General features: G+C 45.0%; 2 protein-coding genes across 11 annotated transcripts in view; both read left to right on the forward strand.

The window, feature by feature from the left end:
• Positions 1 to 3,805: 3,805 nt before the first annotated feature.
• On the forward strand, positions 3,806 to 13,014 carry Psmd2 (proteasome 26S subunit ubiquitin receptor, non-ATPase 2). The gene is made up of 21 exons (XM_015499928.2): positions 3,806 to 3,999; positions 4,445 to 4,501; positions 4,820 to 4,984; positions 6,003 to 6,124; positions 6,396 to 6,620; positions 6,922 to 7,080; positions 7,234 to 7,378; positions 7,556 to 7,616; positions 7,861 to 8,007; positions 8,179 to 8,285; positions 8,453 to 8,580; positions 8,908 to 8,995; positions 10,126 to 10,288; positions 10,387 to 10,488; positions 10,646 to 10,791; positions 11,056 to 11,139; positions 11,429 to 11,597; positions 11,682 to 11,776; positions 11,921 to 12,047; positions 12,460 to 12,578; positions 12,725 to 13,014. The coding sequence occupies exons 1-21, from the start codon at positions 3,865 to 3,867 to the stop codon at positions 12,905 to 12,907; spliced, it is 2,727 nt and encodes a 908-aa protein (XP_015355414.1). The 5' UTR covers positions 3,806 to 3,864; the 3' UTR covers positions 12,908 to 13,014.
• A 3,778-nt stretch (positions 13,015 to 16,792) lies between these two features.
• Positions 16,793 to 17,356, forward strand: part of Eif4g1 (eukaryotic translation initiation factor 4 gamma 1) — an 18,637-nt gene continuing 18,073 nt past the window's right edge. For 5 of the 10 annotated variants that reach the window (XM_015499930.2, XM_015499931.2, XM_048804002.1 and 2 more), the window contains exon 1: positions 16,794 to 16,944. The gene's annotated coding sequence lies outside the window, so the exon portion shown is untranslated. Of the gene's footprint in view, positions 16,945 to 17,227 lie in introns of those variants that run through there. The other 5 variants (XM_048803998.1, XM_048804000.1, XM_048803999.1 and 2 more) reach the window with 4 other exon arrangements.

Consider the following 17,356-nt stretch of genomic DNA (forward strand, 5'->3'; position numbering starts at 1 on the left):
ATAATAAAATAAAATATTATCTTGTTAAATACCCACAACAATTTATCAGGAGGCCTTATTGTTGTCTGTATTTTATAAGTGGGGAAGCTAAGGAAAAATATTACATTACTGCCAATGTCAGATAAGACAGATTTCATTCAAGTCAGGTTTAGAACTGATGCTCTTAATTTCCACCAGTTGGTCTTCTAAGTCACGGCAGTTTAGATTCAAACACATCTATCTTCTGGACAAATCCATAATGCTTCTTAGTAGCAGATGCATTTCCATGCAAACAGCTCCCTAGGCCAGGCATGTGTGACAGTCACGTAGCTGCAGGAAATTGAAGCACACATTGAGCTGAAGTTAAGCCAGGTAGCATGTTTGCTGAGCGCTCTGCGGGTGCTTTTTTCCAGAGGCAAGGTGAGTGAACATCAGATGACGGATGTAATCTTTACGGTCAATAGCCCTGTCAGGTTGATGACTATGCATCTATTATATTTTCTGGTGTACTAAGCCAGAAGGGGAAATAAAGGATTGTGCTCCTGGATAGACACATGATGGCAATTATTGGTAAAGTGTTGGGCCATTTCCTACATTGTCCCATTGGAAAGTCTAATTCCTATCCTCAATAAGGTAACATGTCAAGAAATAAGATTGTACCCCTGGTAGCACTCTAGAAATGTCAGGCTGGAGGAGAAGGCATAAAAATAAATATAAACACAATTTCAGCAGGCCTATCATGGTTCATAAATGGAGAATCCTAACAGTTTTCCAATTCCCAGTTCTGGGCTCCAAAGAGAGCCCTGAAGAGTCATTATTATACATAAAAGATGACCTGAAGATGAATGCACATTCTTTCATTCATTCCTTTGGCAAATATCTGTAAGGAACTTCCACAAGCCAAGCATTTGGTTGGGTTCAAAGGGTATGAAGATGAATAAGACGGTTAATTCCTTTTCCTCTAGGAGGTCAGAGCAGAGGGAGGGAGAAGTATGTGCCACCCACGGTGGGAGCACAGGGAAGAAATAAATAACCTGAAAGGTAGGGTAGGAAAAGAATCCTAGACAGGTAACATTGGGCTGGAGCTCAGAGGACCAAAGAGTCTACTAGCTGAAAACAGTAAAGGGCATTCCATACAGAAGGAATAGCAATATGAAAAGGCTAATCAGCTTGAAGGGGCAGGACATGTTCAGAAATATGAAATGTTTAGAATGATCATAAGGGAGTAAATGAGAGACATAATGGAGAATGAGAGTCTGGAGAAGGGTAGTAGGAATAGTAGGCATGGAAAGAGGAAATTTTAACATGTGCTGTCAGTTTTGAGAGTTAACAGGAAGAAGGGCCGCAAAGCAATCTGGCTATTTGATATCACACAGAGAAAGTGGCAACCTAGTGGAAACAGTGCAATGTTATAAACTTCTAGGTGCACTTCTGGTGTATAAATGATGGTTTGAGGTTGAATGGTTCTCAGATAAACAGAGCTTAGTTCATGTTTAGGGGGCAGTTTGGCAGGATTATGGGTGCAGTTTTAAGGAAGGAGGTAAGAAGGGGCAGGTAAATGAGTTGGCCTCTGATGGGACTGCAGTTTGGCCATGAAGCTGACAGCTTTGCAAAACGATAGGAAGGAATACTTCTGGGAGAGCAGTTTGGCTGAAATGAAGCTTGAGGCAGGACATCAATGTTATCAAGGGGCTTTAATAAAAACCTGCCAGATATTCGCATTTGGCTAGAGATGTTTGGAAGCTTGAGTGCTTGAGGTGATAAGGGGAATACACATATTCACTGCAGCAGATTTAAGGTATTTGGAAAATAAGATAACTGCCTCCTTTCTAGTTGCCAGGCATCTAATCAGTCATTTTTAATCACTTTATATATTTTCTCATTTCATTCGCAAAGAAATTTGCAAGGGAAATATTTTAATACTCACATTTTACACAGGCAGAAACCATGCTGAGAGGTTAGGTAGCTTCCCCAAGTCTTACAGCTGGTAAATTGCAGAATTCAGTTTTAAACACCAATTTTGTCTTGTCTATAAGTTTGCATTCTCCTATCCTCCCAATTTTTATTTTAAAACATTTTAAACCTACAAAATGTTGAAAAAGCTCAACTCTTCACATCTCTTTACCAGGAATAACCAGCTGATTAACAGGCTGTGCTTGATGCTACAACATCCACATCATCTCCTGCAGGGTTCTGGTTGGGTTGTGATTGGTACACACAACAAAATTCCAAGGGCTGATAGAAGAAAGTCATGGGGGAAAAAAGAAATTTAGAAGAAATCCCTCTTCAGATGTCTGAAGAAAGCATGAAAATGTATGGACATCTGGAAGGCAGAGAAAGAATAGGAACACTATGGGCGGTTCAACTTCTGTCCACAGACCAGGCTTGGGAGTCACTGGCAATGGAAATGGAAATAAAAAAGGTTAGCTCTAGAATCCAAGCACTGAGAGGAAAAGAGTGACATATTTAAAATGAGCTGCAAAAAAATTTGGTGTGTTGGGGGGGGGGTAGGAGTACTGGGGATTGAACCCAGAAGCACTTTACCACTGGGTTACATCTCCAGCCCTTCTCATTCTTTATTTTGAGACAGGGTCTCACTAAGTTTACTTAGGGCTTCACTAAGTTATTGAGGTTGGCCTTTAACTTGTGATCCTACTGACTCAGCCTCCTGAATCACTGGGATTACAGGAAAACTCCACCAGGCCTGGTGGGCTTCAGAATTTTATATCTACATCTGGTGGTGGTGGTACTAGGTCAACCCAGGAGTGCTTAATCATTGAGCCACATCTCCAGCCCTTTTTATTTTTTATTTTAATACAGGGTCTCCCTAAGTTGCTCAAGGCCTTGCTAGGTTGCTTAGAATCTTGCTAAGTTGCTTAGGGCATTGCTAAATTTCCAAGGCTGGCCTTGAACTTGCCATCCTCCTACTTCAGACTCCAGAGTCTCTGGGATTACAGGCATGAGACACCACACAGGGCTAGATTTTTTTTTTTTTAACAAACACTTTATGAATTCTTTTCTGTGTCTGAACCCCTAAAATAAGACTTCAGGCCAAATGGTGTTACCTCCTTCTCTCTCATCTTCTACACACACACACACACACACACACACCATGCCCAAGGAGGTGTTTGCCTGAAAGAGTTAAGGGCTTGGCAAACTAAAAGACTCAGGTTCAAATCCTCAGCATGGGGGTGGGGGGGAGAAGAAACAAACAAACAAAAAGCCCTGACATGAAATACATCAGTCACAACCCCTTCTAACAGGGCAAGGAAGACCAAAAGACAGGCTGAGGGTAGAGTTTGGTCTTATTCTGCTTTTAGCTCCAGAACTTCGCACTGGAGCATAGGACTTAATTTATCGATTCCCTTTGGCTCCACCAAAGATTTCGGGTAATAGCACATCTCACGAGGGTGGTGGTAGGGGGATGTTGAAGTTAATTAACTATTTCTCAATGGTGAGGGGTTAGATCACACAGACTACAGTAAAGCGTCCTGGATCTCAAGAGACTTGTGTGTTTGTCGCACCATCCCATGGGGTGTCTCTGTGGGCTATATTCACAGTTAGGAAATCCACGGTCGAGGAAAACGTCTCGGCTCGAAGCCTCCTCCTCTCCTACCACTCGGAGCTCACCCAAAGCCCACAAGGCTCGGGGGCGGTGCCTGTGGCGCGGAGGAGGCTGGGAATGGTAGTTCCCTTCCGGCCTCCGAGGGCGGGGACCGGGGGCCGGGCTTCCAGGCCGTGACAGAGGGGGACGCGCGCCCGGACTCGCTCGGACGTTTCCGGTCTGAAGGAGGAGGAGCGCCGGGGACGAAGCGCGCGAGGCCGTCTGGGAAAAGGGGCAGTGTAAGAAGGTGCGCGCGCAGCGGGCCGGCAGTGGTGGTGGAGATGGAGGAAGGTGGTAGAGATAAGGCGCCGGTGCAGCCCCAGCAGCCCCCTGCGACGGCCCCCGGCAGCGCGGACGAAAAGTCAAGCGGCAAGGAGCGGCGGGATGCCGGGGACAAAGACAAAGAGCAGGAGCTGGTGAGGCGCGGCACCGGGAGCCGGCAGAGGAGGCCGTGGGCTGAGTCACGGCGGCCCCGCAGGCCTCGGGCCCGACTTCCAACGGCCCCACCATTGCCCAGGAGAGGGCGGATGGGGCGACCCCCCGGGTTCCCAGCACCTTGCCTCTCTGTCCCCCATTCTCCATTCCGCGCTGTCACTTACGCCGACCCCACCAATCCTCACCAACGTTTCATGAGGTGGGCTCGGACGGGTCATTGTCATTCGCTTTTCCTAGAACGGCATTCAAGCAGAACCTGGCTCAGAAACTGCCTTCCCAACAGGGCTCCCCGTTCTCATTCCCCTTCCTTGCCCATCTGGCCCCTCCTAAGGAGGCAGGCGCACTCTGCACCTGTCCCAAGGTGGATGGGAGGAGGATGTGATTGAGATTCCTTCTCTTGATGAGCTTCTTCCCTCAACTCTCCAGTCTGAGGAGGACAAACAACTTCAGGATGAGCTGGAGATGCTCGTGGAACGACTGGGGGTGAGTCATGATGTTAACGTGAGCGGGTAAATACCTGCATTTTCCCCAACTTGTTTGTTTTATTCCACTTTGAGGCAACAACTCCTGTGTGAAATGAACTGTATTTTAGGGTCAGTGTAATGATAATGATGTGAAGGAGGAGAATTACAAAGAATATTTTAACTGGGTCATTTTGATTTTGTGCCTAGTGGGGTGTTGGGGAATCACAGATAAATAAAACATAGTTACTCCTTGGGGGAAATTTTGGTGAAATGTCTCTTTGTTGACTTGGAAGAGTCGTGACTCCTTTTGTCTCAGTCCTTACCTCTCCTTGATCAGGAGAAGGACACATCCCTGTATCGGCCAGCCCTAGAGGAACTGAGAAGGCAGATTCGTTCTTCTACAACTTCCATGACTTCAGTGCCCAAGCCTCTTAAATTTCTGCGTCCACACTATGGCAAACTGAAGGAAATCTATGAGAATATGGCCCCTGGGGAGAATAAGGTAAAACTATTTCAGAAGCTGGTGGAAGGCTAGTTCATTGGAAACCTGGCAGACATAAGACCTAATTGAGTTGAAGTCCATTGCAGTGAAAATACCTTGCAAAAGAACTAAAAGGAGGATCAACTCCTCAGAAAATGTATCTGTCATTTATGTTGGACCTTGGGATTTTTTTAGCATAATCTATTTCTAATTTACATTTAACTGTTTTTTTTTTTTTTTGTCCCATGTGCATGCATTTTTCTCTAAAATATACCCTCAGTTCTGTCTCTTGGTATACCCTAATCTAGAAATCTTCATTTCTCACCTTCTTCAGTCAGCATCCTGACTGACCTTTTTGCTTTTGCCTGTGACCACTTATGTAATCTTTCATATAGTAGCTATAGTGATTTTGTTTTTCTAGATTGTGAGTTTTTGCATAAAACCTTTTAATAGCTTATTCCTACAATTAAAGTAAAATTTAAACTGAGTGTGGTAGCATGCCTAAGTCCCAGTTTCTTAGGAGGCTGAGGCAGGAGAATCTGTTGAGTCTAAGAATTCAGGGCCAACCTGGGCAATATAACAAGATGCCTACCTCTGCCCTCCCTGCCTCTTTGCAGTGCAGTAGGAACACTCTCTCTGAGCTACATCCCGACCCCTTTTTATTTTTTATTTTGAGACAGGGTCTCACTAAGTTGCTGAGACTGACCTCAAACCTGAAATCCAGATTACAGATGTGCACCACCATGCCCAGCTAAATCCCATATCTTTAAATATGTAATACATAAAATTTAGAGTTTTTTTCTTTGCTTTTTCTCTCTCGCTTATTACCCTTCAGCTCTGTTGGTTTAAGAGGGAGATAGCAACACCAGCCTTAGGTTATGAGGGTTAGCTTAGATAAGGTGAAAATTTTTAGTGCAGAAACTAGGATGTAGTTAATGGTTAATTTTGAGGACAGTAGCAGTAATCTTGATTCCATAATATTACACTGCCCTTACCTTTGACTGTTGAATTTGACTTCAAATTTCTGGTTTCTTTATAGCGTTTTGCTGCTGACATCATCTCTGTTTTGGCCATGACCATGAGTGGGGAGCGTGAATGCCTCAAGTATCGGCTGGTGGGCTCCCAGGAGGAACTGGCATCATGGGGTCATGAGTATGTCAGGTAAGACCCTGGAGCTGGGGAAATAGCTTAGTTGGTAGAGTGCTTGCCTTGCATGCACAAGGCCTAGGTTCAATTCTCAGCACCGCAAAACAACAACAACAAGACCTCTTGGGAATCTGAATGGGACTCAGGCATAATTCAAAGTTCTGCTTTAAGATATGTATTTTAGACTATGTGCACATTGAATTTCCTGGGCACTAAATTCCTTGACCCACAGGGAACTGTTTTCCTTAAAACTGTGCTCCCTTAATGTTCTATGCCTTATACATAGGCATTTGGCAGGAGAAGTGGCTAAGGAGTGGCAGGAGCTGGATGATGCAGAGAAAGTACAGCGGGAACCACTGCTTACCCTGGTGAAGGAGATTGTTCCGTACAACATGGCCCACAATGCAGAGCATGAGGCCTGTGACCTGCTCATGGAAATTGAGCAGGTGGATATGCTGGAGAAGGACATCGATGAGAATGCATATGCAAAGGTCTGCCTCTATCTCACCAGGTAAGAGAGCATAGTAGAGATGGGTGGCAAGTGTGCCCTTCCTAGCATTTCTTTCTTGGTTGTGCCCGTTTTTTTTCCTAAACCATATACCTCAAGGGTCGCATTAGGCTGTAGTTAGTTTGATAATGTTCATGAATTTCTTGAGAACAGAGATTTGGTGTCTCTTCAGTACTGGTCTCCAGCATCTAGCATAGTGCTTGGTGTATAGTAGGCATTTGGTCTTTATTTTGGGGTAAGTGAAATAAATGGGATAAATGAATGTCTGAGACTTTCTGAATTTTATTATTTTTAAACTTTGTAGTTGCGTGAATTATGTGCCAGAGCCCGAGAACTCTGCCCTACTGCGTTGTGCCTTGGGTGTGTTCCGAAAGTTTAGCCGTTTCCCTGAAGCCCTCAGATTGGCACTGATGCTCAATGACATGGAGTTGGTAGAAGACATCTTTACCTCCTGCAAGGATGTGTATGTAGAAAAGAAATTGGCACAGGAAGACATAAGCTTATGCAAGGGACGTTTGCACAAGGAGCTGGGACTTGTAGTTCTGGTTAAGGATAAGGGGCTTTCCTGTACCCTTAAGGAATGATAGTGAGCAGTAATGATGGCTGTCTACCACAGGGTGGTACAGAAGCAAATGGCATTCATGTTAGGACGACATGGGGTATTCCTGGAACTGAGTGAAGATGTAGAGGAGTATGAAGACCTGACAGAGATCATGTCCAATGTACAGCTCAACAGCAACTTCTTGGCCTTAGCTCGGGAGGTGAGACTCTTTGCCCTTTCTCATTCAGGCTTTTTGGTTGTAATTCTGTCTCTGCCATTTGATCTCCCTGACTATCCCTCTGACTTGGCTTTCTCTGGTTTGAGTTGCCATTCAGTGGGATAACAAAGAGGACAACTGGGGGAAGCAGTTGTGACTCTTTAGCTTCTTTATCTTCAGCTGGACATCATGGAGCCCAAGGTGCCTGATGACATCTATAAAACCCACCTAGAGAATAACAGTGAGTAGCTCTCTCTGTGTGGGGATTAGAAGATTGTTAATGGTTCCCCTAGTATTGGGAGTGATGGCTTGGCTAATCTGCTTATCAAGGGCTTGGACTTCCATGAATCTTTTTTCTAGGTTGCTGTCTAGGGCATAGTTAGAAGATCCTAAGGGGCCAGCTTAGAACCAAAGACAGGTTGCTATGCTATGTCCTTTTTTTTTTTTTCCCCCTACTCTAAACCTTTCCTTTCTTTCCTGTGCAGGGTTTGGGGGCAGTGGCTCTCAGGTGGACTCTGCCCGCATGAACCTGGCCTCTTCTTTTGTAAATGGCTTTGTGAATGCAGCTTTTGGCCAGGACAAACTGCTGACTGATGATGGCAATAAATGGCTTTACAAGAACAAAGACCATGGTATAATTCTGTTACTACTTTTATATGTGTGTTGTTTTGGTCACTCTTTTTGTCCTGCTAGAGTCATGTTACTTGATAAGGGATTCACAGTATAGTTCCTTGGGGAGCCCTTTATAATAGTTTCCTAAGGGCAGGATCCTTTTAAGGCTGCTTGATTCTTCCTTGGTACAGGAATGTTGAGTGCAGCTGCATCCCTTGGTATGATTCTGCTGTGGGATGTGGATGGTGGCCTCACCCAGATTGACAAGTACCTGTACTCATCTGAGGATTACATTAAGGTTGGTCTGGGCATAGCCTGCTCACTGGGGACTTCTCCTTATTATGTTCTAGTGTCTTCCAGTTTTTTATTCCCAGTTAAATCAGGTGCTACACTGAGGCCTACGTTGCGTGTTTTTTGGTGAAGAAGATAGAGTAGCTGAGTAAAGAATCTGTTTGTGCTTTGCAGTCAGGAGCTCTCCTGGCCTGTGGAATTGTGAACTCAGGGGTCCGGAATGAGTGTGACCCTGCCCTGGCATTGCTTTCAGACTATGTTCTCCACAACAGTAACACCATGAGACTTGGTTCCATCTTTGGGTGAGAATTCTCACTTCTGGTAGCGTTCAACTGGGACAGGAACTGGGCCCATTTCACCTTTGTATTGCCAAGGATTGCCACCATGTCACTGAATATTTGGCTCTTGGTGGTTTTGTTTTGCTTTTGTTGAGGGAGGTGCTGGTGGTGGTTCTGGGGATGGGGATCTAACCCAGGGCCTCACACTAAGTCGGCACTCTTCCACTGAGCTACATCCCTAGCCCAGTGTGGATGTTTGTTGACATGGTGAACGAATGACCAGTCCTCTCTGGTTCTTTATTGTCTTGTCCTTGGGTACATGTTGGGGACTGCCTCTCCCTGGCTTTGCAGGCTAGGCTTGGCCTATGCTGGCTCAAATCGTGAAGATGTTCTAACATTGCTGCTTCCTGTGATGGGAGATTCCAAGTCCAGCATGGAGGTGAGTAGAGGCTGTTGGTCTTTTATAGTAGCTAGGAAGGGTACTCTGATTACTCTCTCTGATAACTACTGAAAAAGAGGTATATGTGTGTGTGTTCATATATGAGCTTGCACATGTTGTGGGGGTGGTCAACCTCAGTGAAATCCCTTAGAACTGGGATTTCAAGCCCAGCTGAAGCTAAAGAGTTAACATTTTGGTATTGAGTTCTAGCCCTTGGGGATCCTTAAGGCTGGAGGATGGAGTAGCTTAATGCAGTTTAGGGTGATGATTGTATCAGTCAGTTTTCTGTTATAACAAGATATCTGAGATAGTCAATTTATAAATGGAAAAACTTGGCTCATAGTTTTGGAGTTGCAGTCCGTGATTGAGCAGACCCATTGCTTTTGGTGAAGTAGCATATCATGGTAGGAGCATGTAGCTGAACAGAATTGTTCACCTCACCACAAGTCATGGGGCACAGACAGAGGGAAAGGAAGAGCCCAGGGTCCCACAGTCCCTTTCACAGCACTCTTCAGTGACCTAAAGACCTTCCATTAGATCCTGCCTATTAGTTTCTACCACTTGCCAATAGCGCCACCTTGGGGACCAAGCCTTTAATACATGGGCCTTTGAGGGACCTTCCAGATCTTAACTGAAGCAGTGATTCTCTTCAGTGTTTTAGTCATTGGCCAACCTTAAATTTTCTTATCAGTACAGTTGTTTTAGTGATGTGTAAATACAGTATGATGGCTAAAAGTAGAGGTTTTAGAGTTAAAAAGACATGAGTTCAAATTGTGCCATCTCTGCTTAGAAGCAGTATGATCGTGGACTCATAAGTCAATCTCTTTAGACCTCATTTTTTTCATCAGTGAAAGAGGGAATAACGACCTGTTTATGGAGTCATTGTGAGGATTAAATGTCAAAAAAAACCCCCAAAAAACTGCAAAGCAGTTGGTACAGCGGCAAGCATGTAGTAAGTACTCAGTGAAGAGTCGCAGCTCTTGTTTTTTGGACGTATCAGACACCAGTTATTATTTGGTCTGGTTAGGGAGGATGTCTTACAATGGACTGTGGGAGTCAGATATCTTGAATCAAGACAGATAAGTATTTTAAAAGCTTACTATGTGTAATATTGGCTTTCTTATTTCTAGGTGGCAGGAGTGACAGCTTTAGCTTGTGGAATGATAGCAGTGGGATCCTGCAATGGAGATGTCACTTCCACTATTCTTCAGACCATCATGGAGAAGTCGGAAACTGAGCTCAAGGATACTTATGCCCGTTGGCTTCCTCTTGGCCTGGGCCTCAATCACCTGGGTGAGGGGACATCTGTTTAGTCAGAGGGCTGACAGTAAATATGTCAGACTAAGCTGGATGGAAGCAAGTGTTCTCTGACCCCTTGATTTTTCCTGTAGGGAAGGGTGAGGCCATTGAGGCGATCCTTGCTGCTTTGGAGGTTGTGTCAGAACCATTCCGCAGTTTTGCCAACACACTGGTAGATGTATGTGCCTATGCAGGTCAGTGTCTTTGATACCCTGTCTTATGATCCCTCCCCCACATTGTTTCTCCTTTGTTGTTCATTTTGATATGCTTTAGTTTTGTTAGGCTTCTCCCATTTACAAAGTAAGTTTTTCCTTGATGCCTTCTCATTTCTCTCTTCTCACCCTACCACAGGCTCTGGGAATGTGCTGAAGGTGCAGCAGCTGCTTCACATTTGTAGTGAACACTTTGACTCCAAGGAAAAAGAGGAAGACAAAGACAAGAAGGAAAAGAAAGACAAGGACAAGAAGGAAGCCCCTGCTGATATGGGAGCACATCAGGTTAGGAGGGCAGCTGGGCACTCTCAGAGGGAGGCTTTGAGAAAAGATGAGCATGTAGGAGAACAGCTTTGGCTTTGTTTTAGAGTGTGTTTGGGTATTACCATGTTTTGAAATAGCAAGAGACTGGGTTCTGTCCATGAGGGGCAAGGGTGTTTTGACTTTTCTTCTCAGATGGGTCTTTTTGAGTCAAGGAAGTCAAGGATTATTATTATTTTTTCTTTCTTTCCTGGAGCTTAGTGGATTCTGCTGTTTCTTCAATTACAGGGAGTAGCTGTTCTGGGTATTGCCCTTATTGCTATGGGAGAGGAGATTGGTGCAGAGATGGCACTACGAACCTTTGGCCATTTGGTGAGTAAAGACAGAGAAGATTTTTTTTTTTTTTTTTTTTTTGTGGTGCTGGGATTGAACCCCCAGGGTCTTGTGCAATCAGGGCAGTTGCTCTACTACTCAGCTATACCTCCACCCCTAGAATATTACTAATTATGATGACTAGAGGAGACTCTTGAGGGATTTTCTAGGTAGAGAAATGATCTTTTTGTGGTGCCCTTTCTACAGAAGTGAAGTCTTCTTTTTACTCATCAGCCCATTCCTATAATTGATTTTCCCTCATTTCTGTCATTGTTTTCTTTAACACCAGCTGAGATATGGGGAGCCTACACTCCGGCGAGCTGTACCTTTAGCACTGGCCCTAATCTCTGTTTCGAATCCACGACTCAACATTCTAGATACTCTAAGCAAATTCTCTCATGATGCTGATCCAGAAGTTTCCTACAATTCCATCTTTGCTATGGGCATGGTGGGCAGTGGTGAGTACAAGGCAGAAAATGATGGTAAGCAGATTGGGAGAGGATTCGATATTCTTTAGACTCTATCATTGTTAACATTTCCAGGTACCAATAATGCCCGGCTGGCTGCGATGCTGCGCCAGTTAGCCCAATATCATGCTAAGGACCCCAACAATCTCTTCATGGTGCGCTTGGCACAGGTAAAAAACAAAACAAAAAAAAATAGAACTGTTCTCCTTGAAGTGTGCCAAGGGAGTGGTGGAGTATGGGCTGGGGGGGAAGACGTGAGCAATTTGACCAGGTTAGGTGATGTCTCCTCTACTGCTTTTTTTTTTTTTTTGTAGGGCCTGACACATTTAGGGAAGGGCACGCTTACCCTTTGCCCTTATCACAGTGATCGGCAGCTTATGAGTCAAGTGGCAGTGGCTGGTCTGCTCACTGTGCTTGTCTCTTTCCTGGATGTTCGAAACAGTGAGTTCCTGTCAGAAATATCATATTGTGGCATGTGACACTCTGTTTCTACCTCTTCCAGGGCCACCTTGGCAATTTAGGATCAAGACCCTAAGTTTACTCTGTAGTATTCTAGGTTCTTTGGGCCTGTAATGGCTCTCATAAAACCTTTTCTCCCATATTTTTTGATCTGGCCTAAAAAGGTTTGATTAGCCCAGGGTCTGTTGCTAAATGACTAGGAAAAGTGATTCTCAAGTCTTGAGGCTGTGGATAAAGGGAGGAAGGGCATCTTGGGTTAGTAAGTAAGGTTATATGAGGACAGTGTGGGTTCAGCTGAAGATGGCTTAAAGGGTCAAGGCTGGAGTGGGATACCAAGGTTCAGGTCAGGTTTACTTTGTTGTCTATAACAGTTTTTCCTGTGTGCTTCCCTCAGTCATTCTAGGCAAATCGCACTATGTATTGTATGGGCTGGTGGCTGCAATGCAGCCCCGAATGCTGGTTACCTTCGATGAGGAGCTGCGGCCATTGCCGGTGTCTGTTCGTGTGGGCCAGGTGAGGGGTTGAGGGGAGGGCTCAGTCTGTACTCTAGGACTTGGAGAATGCACATATAATCTTGCTTCTCTGAAACTGGTGTGGGGATTGGGGTGTTGCTTCTCTCCCATTGGCAATCCCTTCATTTTAGTTTTCTCATCCCACAGGCAGTGGATGTGGTGGGCCAGGCTGGCAAGCCTAAGACCATCACGGGGTTCCAGACACACACAACCCCAGTGTTGTTGGCACATGGGGAACGGGCAGAATTGGCCACTGAGGAGTTTCTTCCTGTTACCCCCATTCTGGAAGGTTTTGTTATCCTTCGGAAGAACCCCAACTATGACCTCTAAGTGGCCACCAGGGGTGGACACTGCTCCAGACCGTTGGGGGAATTGTTACCTCCTATTCTTTTGTTACTGAGTGAGATAATTTGTTCAATAAAGACCTTTATCCCCAAGGTCTCTGTCTATTTTCTGGGGTATCATGGCCCAGGGTTAGACTAGAGTGTGAAATTGATATGAGAGAGCATTGTTTGGAGCAACCCTGAGCCTAGAGTAGTAGGGAGGCTGTCCTGAATCAAAGGAACTAAGCTCCTCTTTTTCCCCACACCTTCTTGATCATCTTCTGTTTTTATTTTTTTAGAACCCTTGAAAAGCTGATAAATATAATGAGTCTTCTTTATAGGAATTACACATGTAAAAGTTTTTTACATTAACTTTTTTTTTTTTTGATATTGGAGATATAATCCTTGGTGGTTTATCACTGAGCCGTATCCCCAGCCCTTACTGTTTTTTATTTTGAAACTGAGTTTCACGGGGAAGTTGCTTTGGGCCCTGCTAAATTGCTGAGGTTGGCCTTGAACTTGTGATCCTTTTGTCTTGGCCTTCCAAGTTGCTGGGATTACAGGCGTGTGCCACCTACCTAACTTTACACAAACTTTTAGGAATTTCTAAGGAACTTGTTGATCCTGTGTTCCCCACCCTATCACACCCAAGCCCATTATCTCATAACTTGGGCCTAAGGATGCCCGAGAATGAACAGTTCTTCTCTTTAATTACTTGTGCTGCTGAGAAGGACATCTTTATCTCTGTGACCTACCCTCTTTCACTCTCATAGGATTTGATCATATTAACATCTACTTTTTGCTGTCCTTGTATAAACTAGATAAAAAGCCTGACCCTGATCTTCCTCTTAGTATAGAAATGGGAAAGAGGAGTGGCCTCCTTTCTGGAACATAATCATCCTTGATCTGCCATGCTTCTTTCTAGTGGGGCTGGTACAATATTGCTATACCCCTGCTTAGGGCTTGAATCTCTGGAGATGCAGGGTGTATGGAGGGGATCATGTCCTGTAAGATAATCATAGCTAACATTTTATCCAATACTGTAAATTTAATCTTCCAACAGTAGCTAGTACTAAATAGGTTTTTTTATAAATATTAAAAGAATAACTATTCTTCATGCTACTGAGACTTCATAACAATTTTTAGGTAGTTATATCTCCATGTTATTGAGAAGGGAAGTTTGGAGAAGTTTATAAGTCATATAAGTGATAGAGACCAGGACTGGAATCTTAAGTCCATTTGACTCTAAAGCCCATGCACTTTTTCACTATATTAATCTGTCTGTATTGGAGACTTGAGAGACTCATTTTAACTCAAGGCCTTACCCGGAGAAGCAGCAACAACTTTGATTGAATGTCTCCATGTCTTGCTTTTGCTTGAAAGCCTGTAAAATGGGCACAGTGGTGCTCGCCTGTAATCCCAGTGACTCAGGAGGCTGAGGCAGGAGGATTGTGAGTTTGAGGCCAGCCTCAGCAACTTAGTGAGACCCTCTCTCAAAATTTAAACAACAACAACAAAAACCCCACCAGGATATAGGTCAATGGTAAAAGCACTGTTGGGTTCGATCCCCAGTACTAAGAAATAGTTGAAACATTGGGCATCATCAGGCCTGTTGTCCCTCTTTAATGTGACTCCTGTTTTGGCTCTTAAACTTTCACATTCAGTCATTTATTCAGTAACATATCTGTAGGGCTTTACTCTGCATTGGACATTAGATGTTTGTGGGAATGCAAAGCTAGTGGGGAAAAAAAGCCTACCTTCAAAAAACTTATAATGGGGGAAAAACATGAAAACAATTGTGATGTCTTATGATCAATACTCTACTGAAATGTGAACAAGTTTCCCTGAGATCATTAAAATAGGGCCCAAGTGCCTGGTTTAGTCAGGGGAAAGTTATTTGAGAAAATAGATTTGGAGAAAGATGAATTTGTACAGAGGAATAAAAAAGGTTAGATATGGCTTAGGGAGTAGAAATTCAAGGAGGGAGGAAAAGCTATTTTCAGAAATCATGGATAATTTGGTTTGACTAAGTATATAGATAGGGTCTGGTGGGTGGGGGAAGTGTGGAAGGAGATTCTTCTGAGACCTGGATCAAGCCAGGTTTGAAAGAGCTTTGTTAAAAGAATTCAAGAGTATCTTTTAAATAGAGACCACTGAGTAAGAGCAGGCAAGTGATCTACATGATCTACTCTCTGGGGGAAGAAGCTCACTCTGGAGCTGTGGAGATCAGACAACCGAATGAATGAATGAATAAAATAGAGCAGTAAAAGTGGGAGATGGAAAAGGGGAGAAGAAAGTTTTTTTTTTTTTTTTTTAAGATATTTTTTATATTTAGTTTTTAGTTTTTGGTGGACACAACATCTTTATTTCTATGTGATGCTGAGGATCAAACCCAGCACCCCGCACATGCCAGGCAAGCGCACTATGGCTTGAGCCACATCCCCAGCCCCAAGATTTTTTAGTTGTAGTTGGACATAATAACTATTTTTTTATGTGGTGCTGAGGATCGAACCCACTAACTCACACATGGTAGGCAAACACTCTACCACTGAGCCACAACCCCAGCCCTAAGAAAGTTTTTAAAAAAAATAAAATTTGATTTGATTTGATTTTGGTCCACAGGACCTGGGGTCTGATTAGATACAATACATTGAATGGGAAGGAATGTAGTATGACTCATGTAGGGCACTATTCATTGCAAGAAACAGCAAAAACATTGAAGCGGGGGAGGGGGATTTTCATGTAGGGACCTTTGAGAAATTCTTATCTGGCCATTTGCAATCTGAGATGCCTGTAGGGGTGATTAGGTAAAGCTGCCTTAGTACCTTGTTCTGATGAGTTCAAGGAAGTGGTTTCTGATTTAGCAATGGATTGAGGGACTTGTGGTGTCATGCCACACATGTCATTTATTGGGTACACAGTAATTGATTTTTATTTAACAGTTTGCTTAGGAAAAAAAGTAGAGAAAAAAAAGTGGGCATTAGAGTAAGGTCTAGGTGCCCTTCATATACAGTGGAAAGAATAATAGACTATTTTTTGTAGATCACACAGCTCACTTATAAGTGACCAGTTCACCATTGGTGCTGAAAATGGTGGGAAGGATACCCTTTGCTAACTAACTACCAAAGCGCTGTTTTAAGCACTTTCACATGAAATCACAACTCCTTTAATCCTCACAATCCAAGAGTGGATGTTACCATTGTGAGAAAAAGCACAGTGGTTAAAAAGTTTAGGACAGGAGCCAGATTAGTTTCAAATCTTTCCATTTTACAACAGATAGTAAGTAGGCAATAGGCATGCAGCTAGGTAATAAGTAATGGAGCTTGAGTTAAAACCCAAGAAAGCTGACTCCCAGTACCGTTTTCCACTCTAGGACTGTCCCTTCTGACCTCCAAGATTTGGCTGCCTGGCAAAGGTCTCGCAGTTGCTGCTTCTGTCCTTATTCTGAATTTTTCATGACTGACTTCTGCCCCTCCGTAGGAGTGGCTGATTTTTGTAAACAACGAGGCTACTCAAGTTACTTCTTTAGTTAGAATGTTTCAATTCTTCTAGGGTAACATTTAATTTCTTTTGTGAAGCCTTTCAATGATCTAATGTACACTATTTTAAAAGGCTGAATAATAAGTATTGTACCATAATTTATTTACCCAGCACCAAGTTTAATTTTAGTATTCTCAACTTCGGGTTGGCACCTCGCCGAGCACTTAGTATGCACTAAATAAATGCTTGAGCAAAGTATGAATGAACTAAAGAACCGCCAAACAGCCAGAGAAAGGGGTCGGTCTGGGAGTTCCAGAGTTCGGAAGGGGACACGGGGGCGGGTAGTAGCTGTCACGTGACGGGGCGGGGCAAATCCCATGTGCTCCCCGGCGCTGGGCGCCCGGCGCGGCTCCGCCCTCGGCGCCGGTCACGTGGGGGCGCCGGCTGCGCCTGCGGAGAAGCGGTGGCCGCCGAGCGGGATCTGTGCGGGGAGCCGGAAATGGTTGTGGACTACGTCTGTGCGGCTGCGTGGGGCTCGGCCGCGCGGACTGAAGGAGACTGAAGGTAAAGCCGCCATGTCCGGGCTCGACCCGGCCCCCCACCCCTCCCCCCGCATCCGCCGCCATCCGGGCAGGGACCGGCCACCCTGCGCCGCCGCCCCGGCGCCCTGGCCCCAAGGCCCAAAACCGGGCCCCGGCCCCCCGGGGCCCGATCCCCGGCCCACGTGTGCCCGGCCTGGCCCGGCCTGGCTGCGAGTGGGGGTGGGGGAGCGCGGGGCCGAACCGTGCGGGCCCTGCGGGCTGGGAGGGCGCCCGGCTCGCTGGAAGCGATATGCCATCTCCACCCGACCCGAGGAGGCCCGGCAGCCTGCGGGCACAGGCACGGCGGCTCCCGGCCTGTCGCCCCCTCCCCCCTTCGCGGCCCGGCCGCCGGGAAGTGACACGTTGTTCTTTGGCACTGGCCGGCGCTGCGCAAG

Source organism: Marmota marmota, unplaced genomic scaffold, assembly GCF_001458135.2.
Source record: "Marmota marmota marmota unplaced genomic scaffold, marMar, whole genome shotgun sequence".
NCBI lineage: Eukaryota > Metazoa > Chordata > Mammalia > Rodentia > Sciuridae > Marmota > Marmota marmota.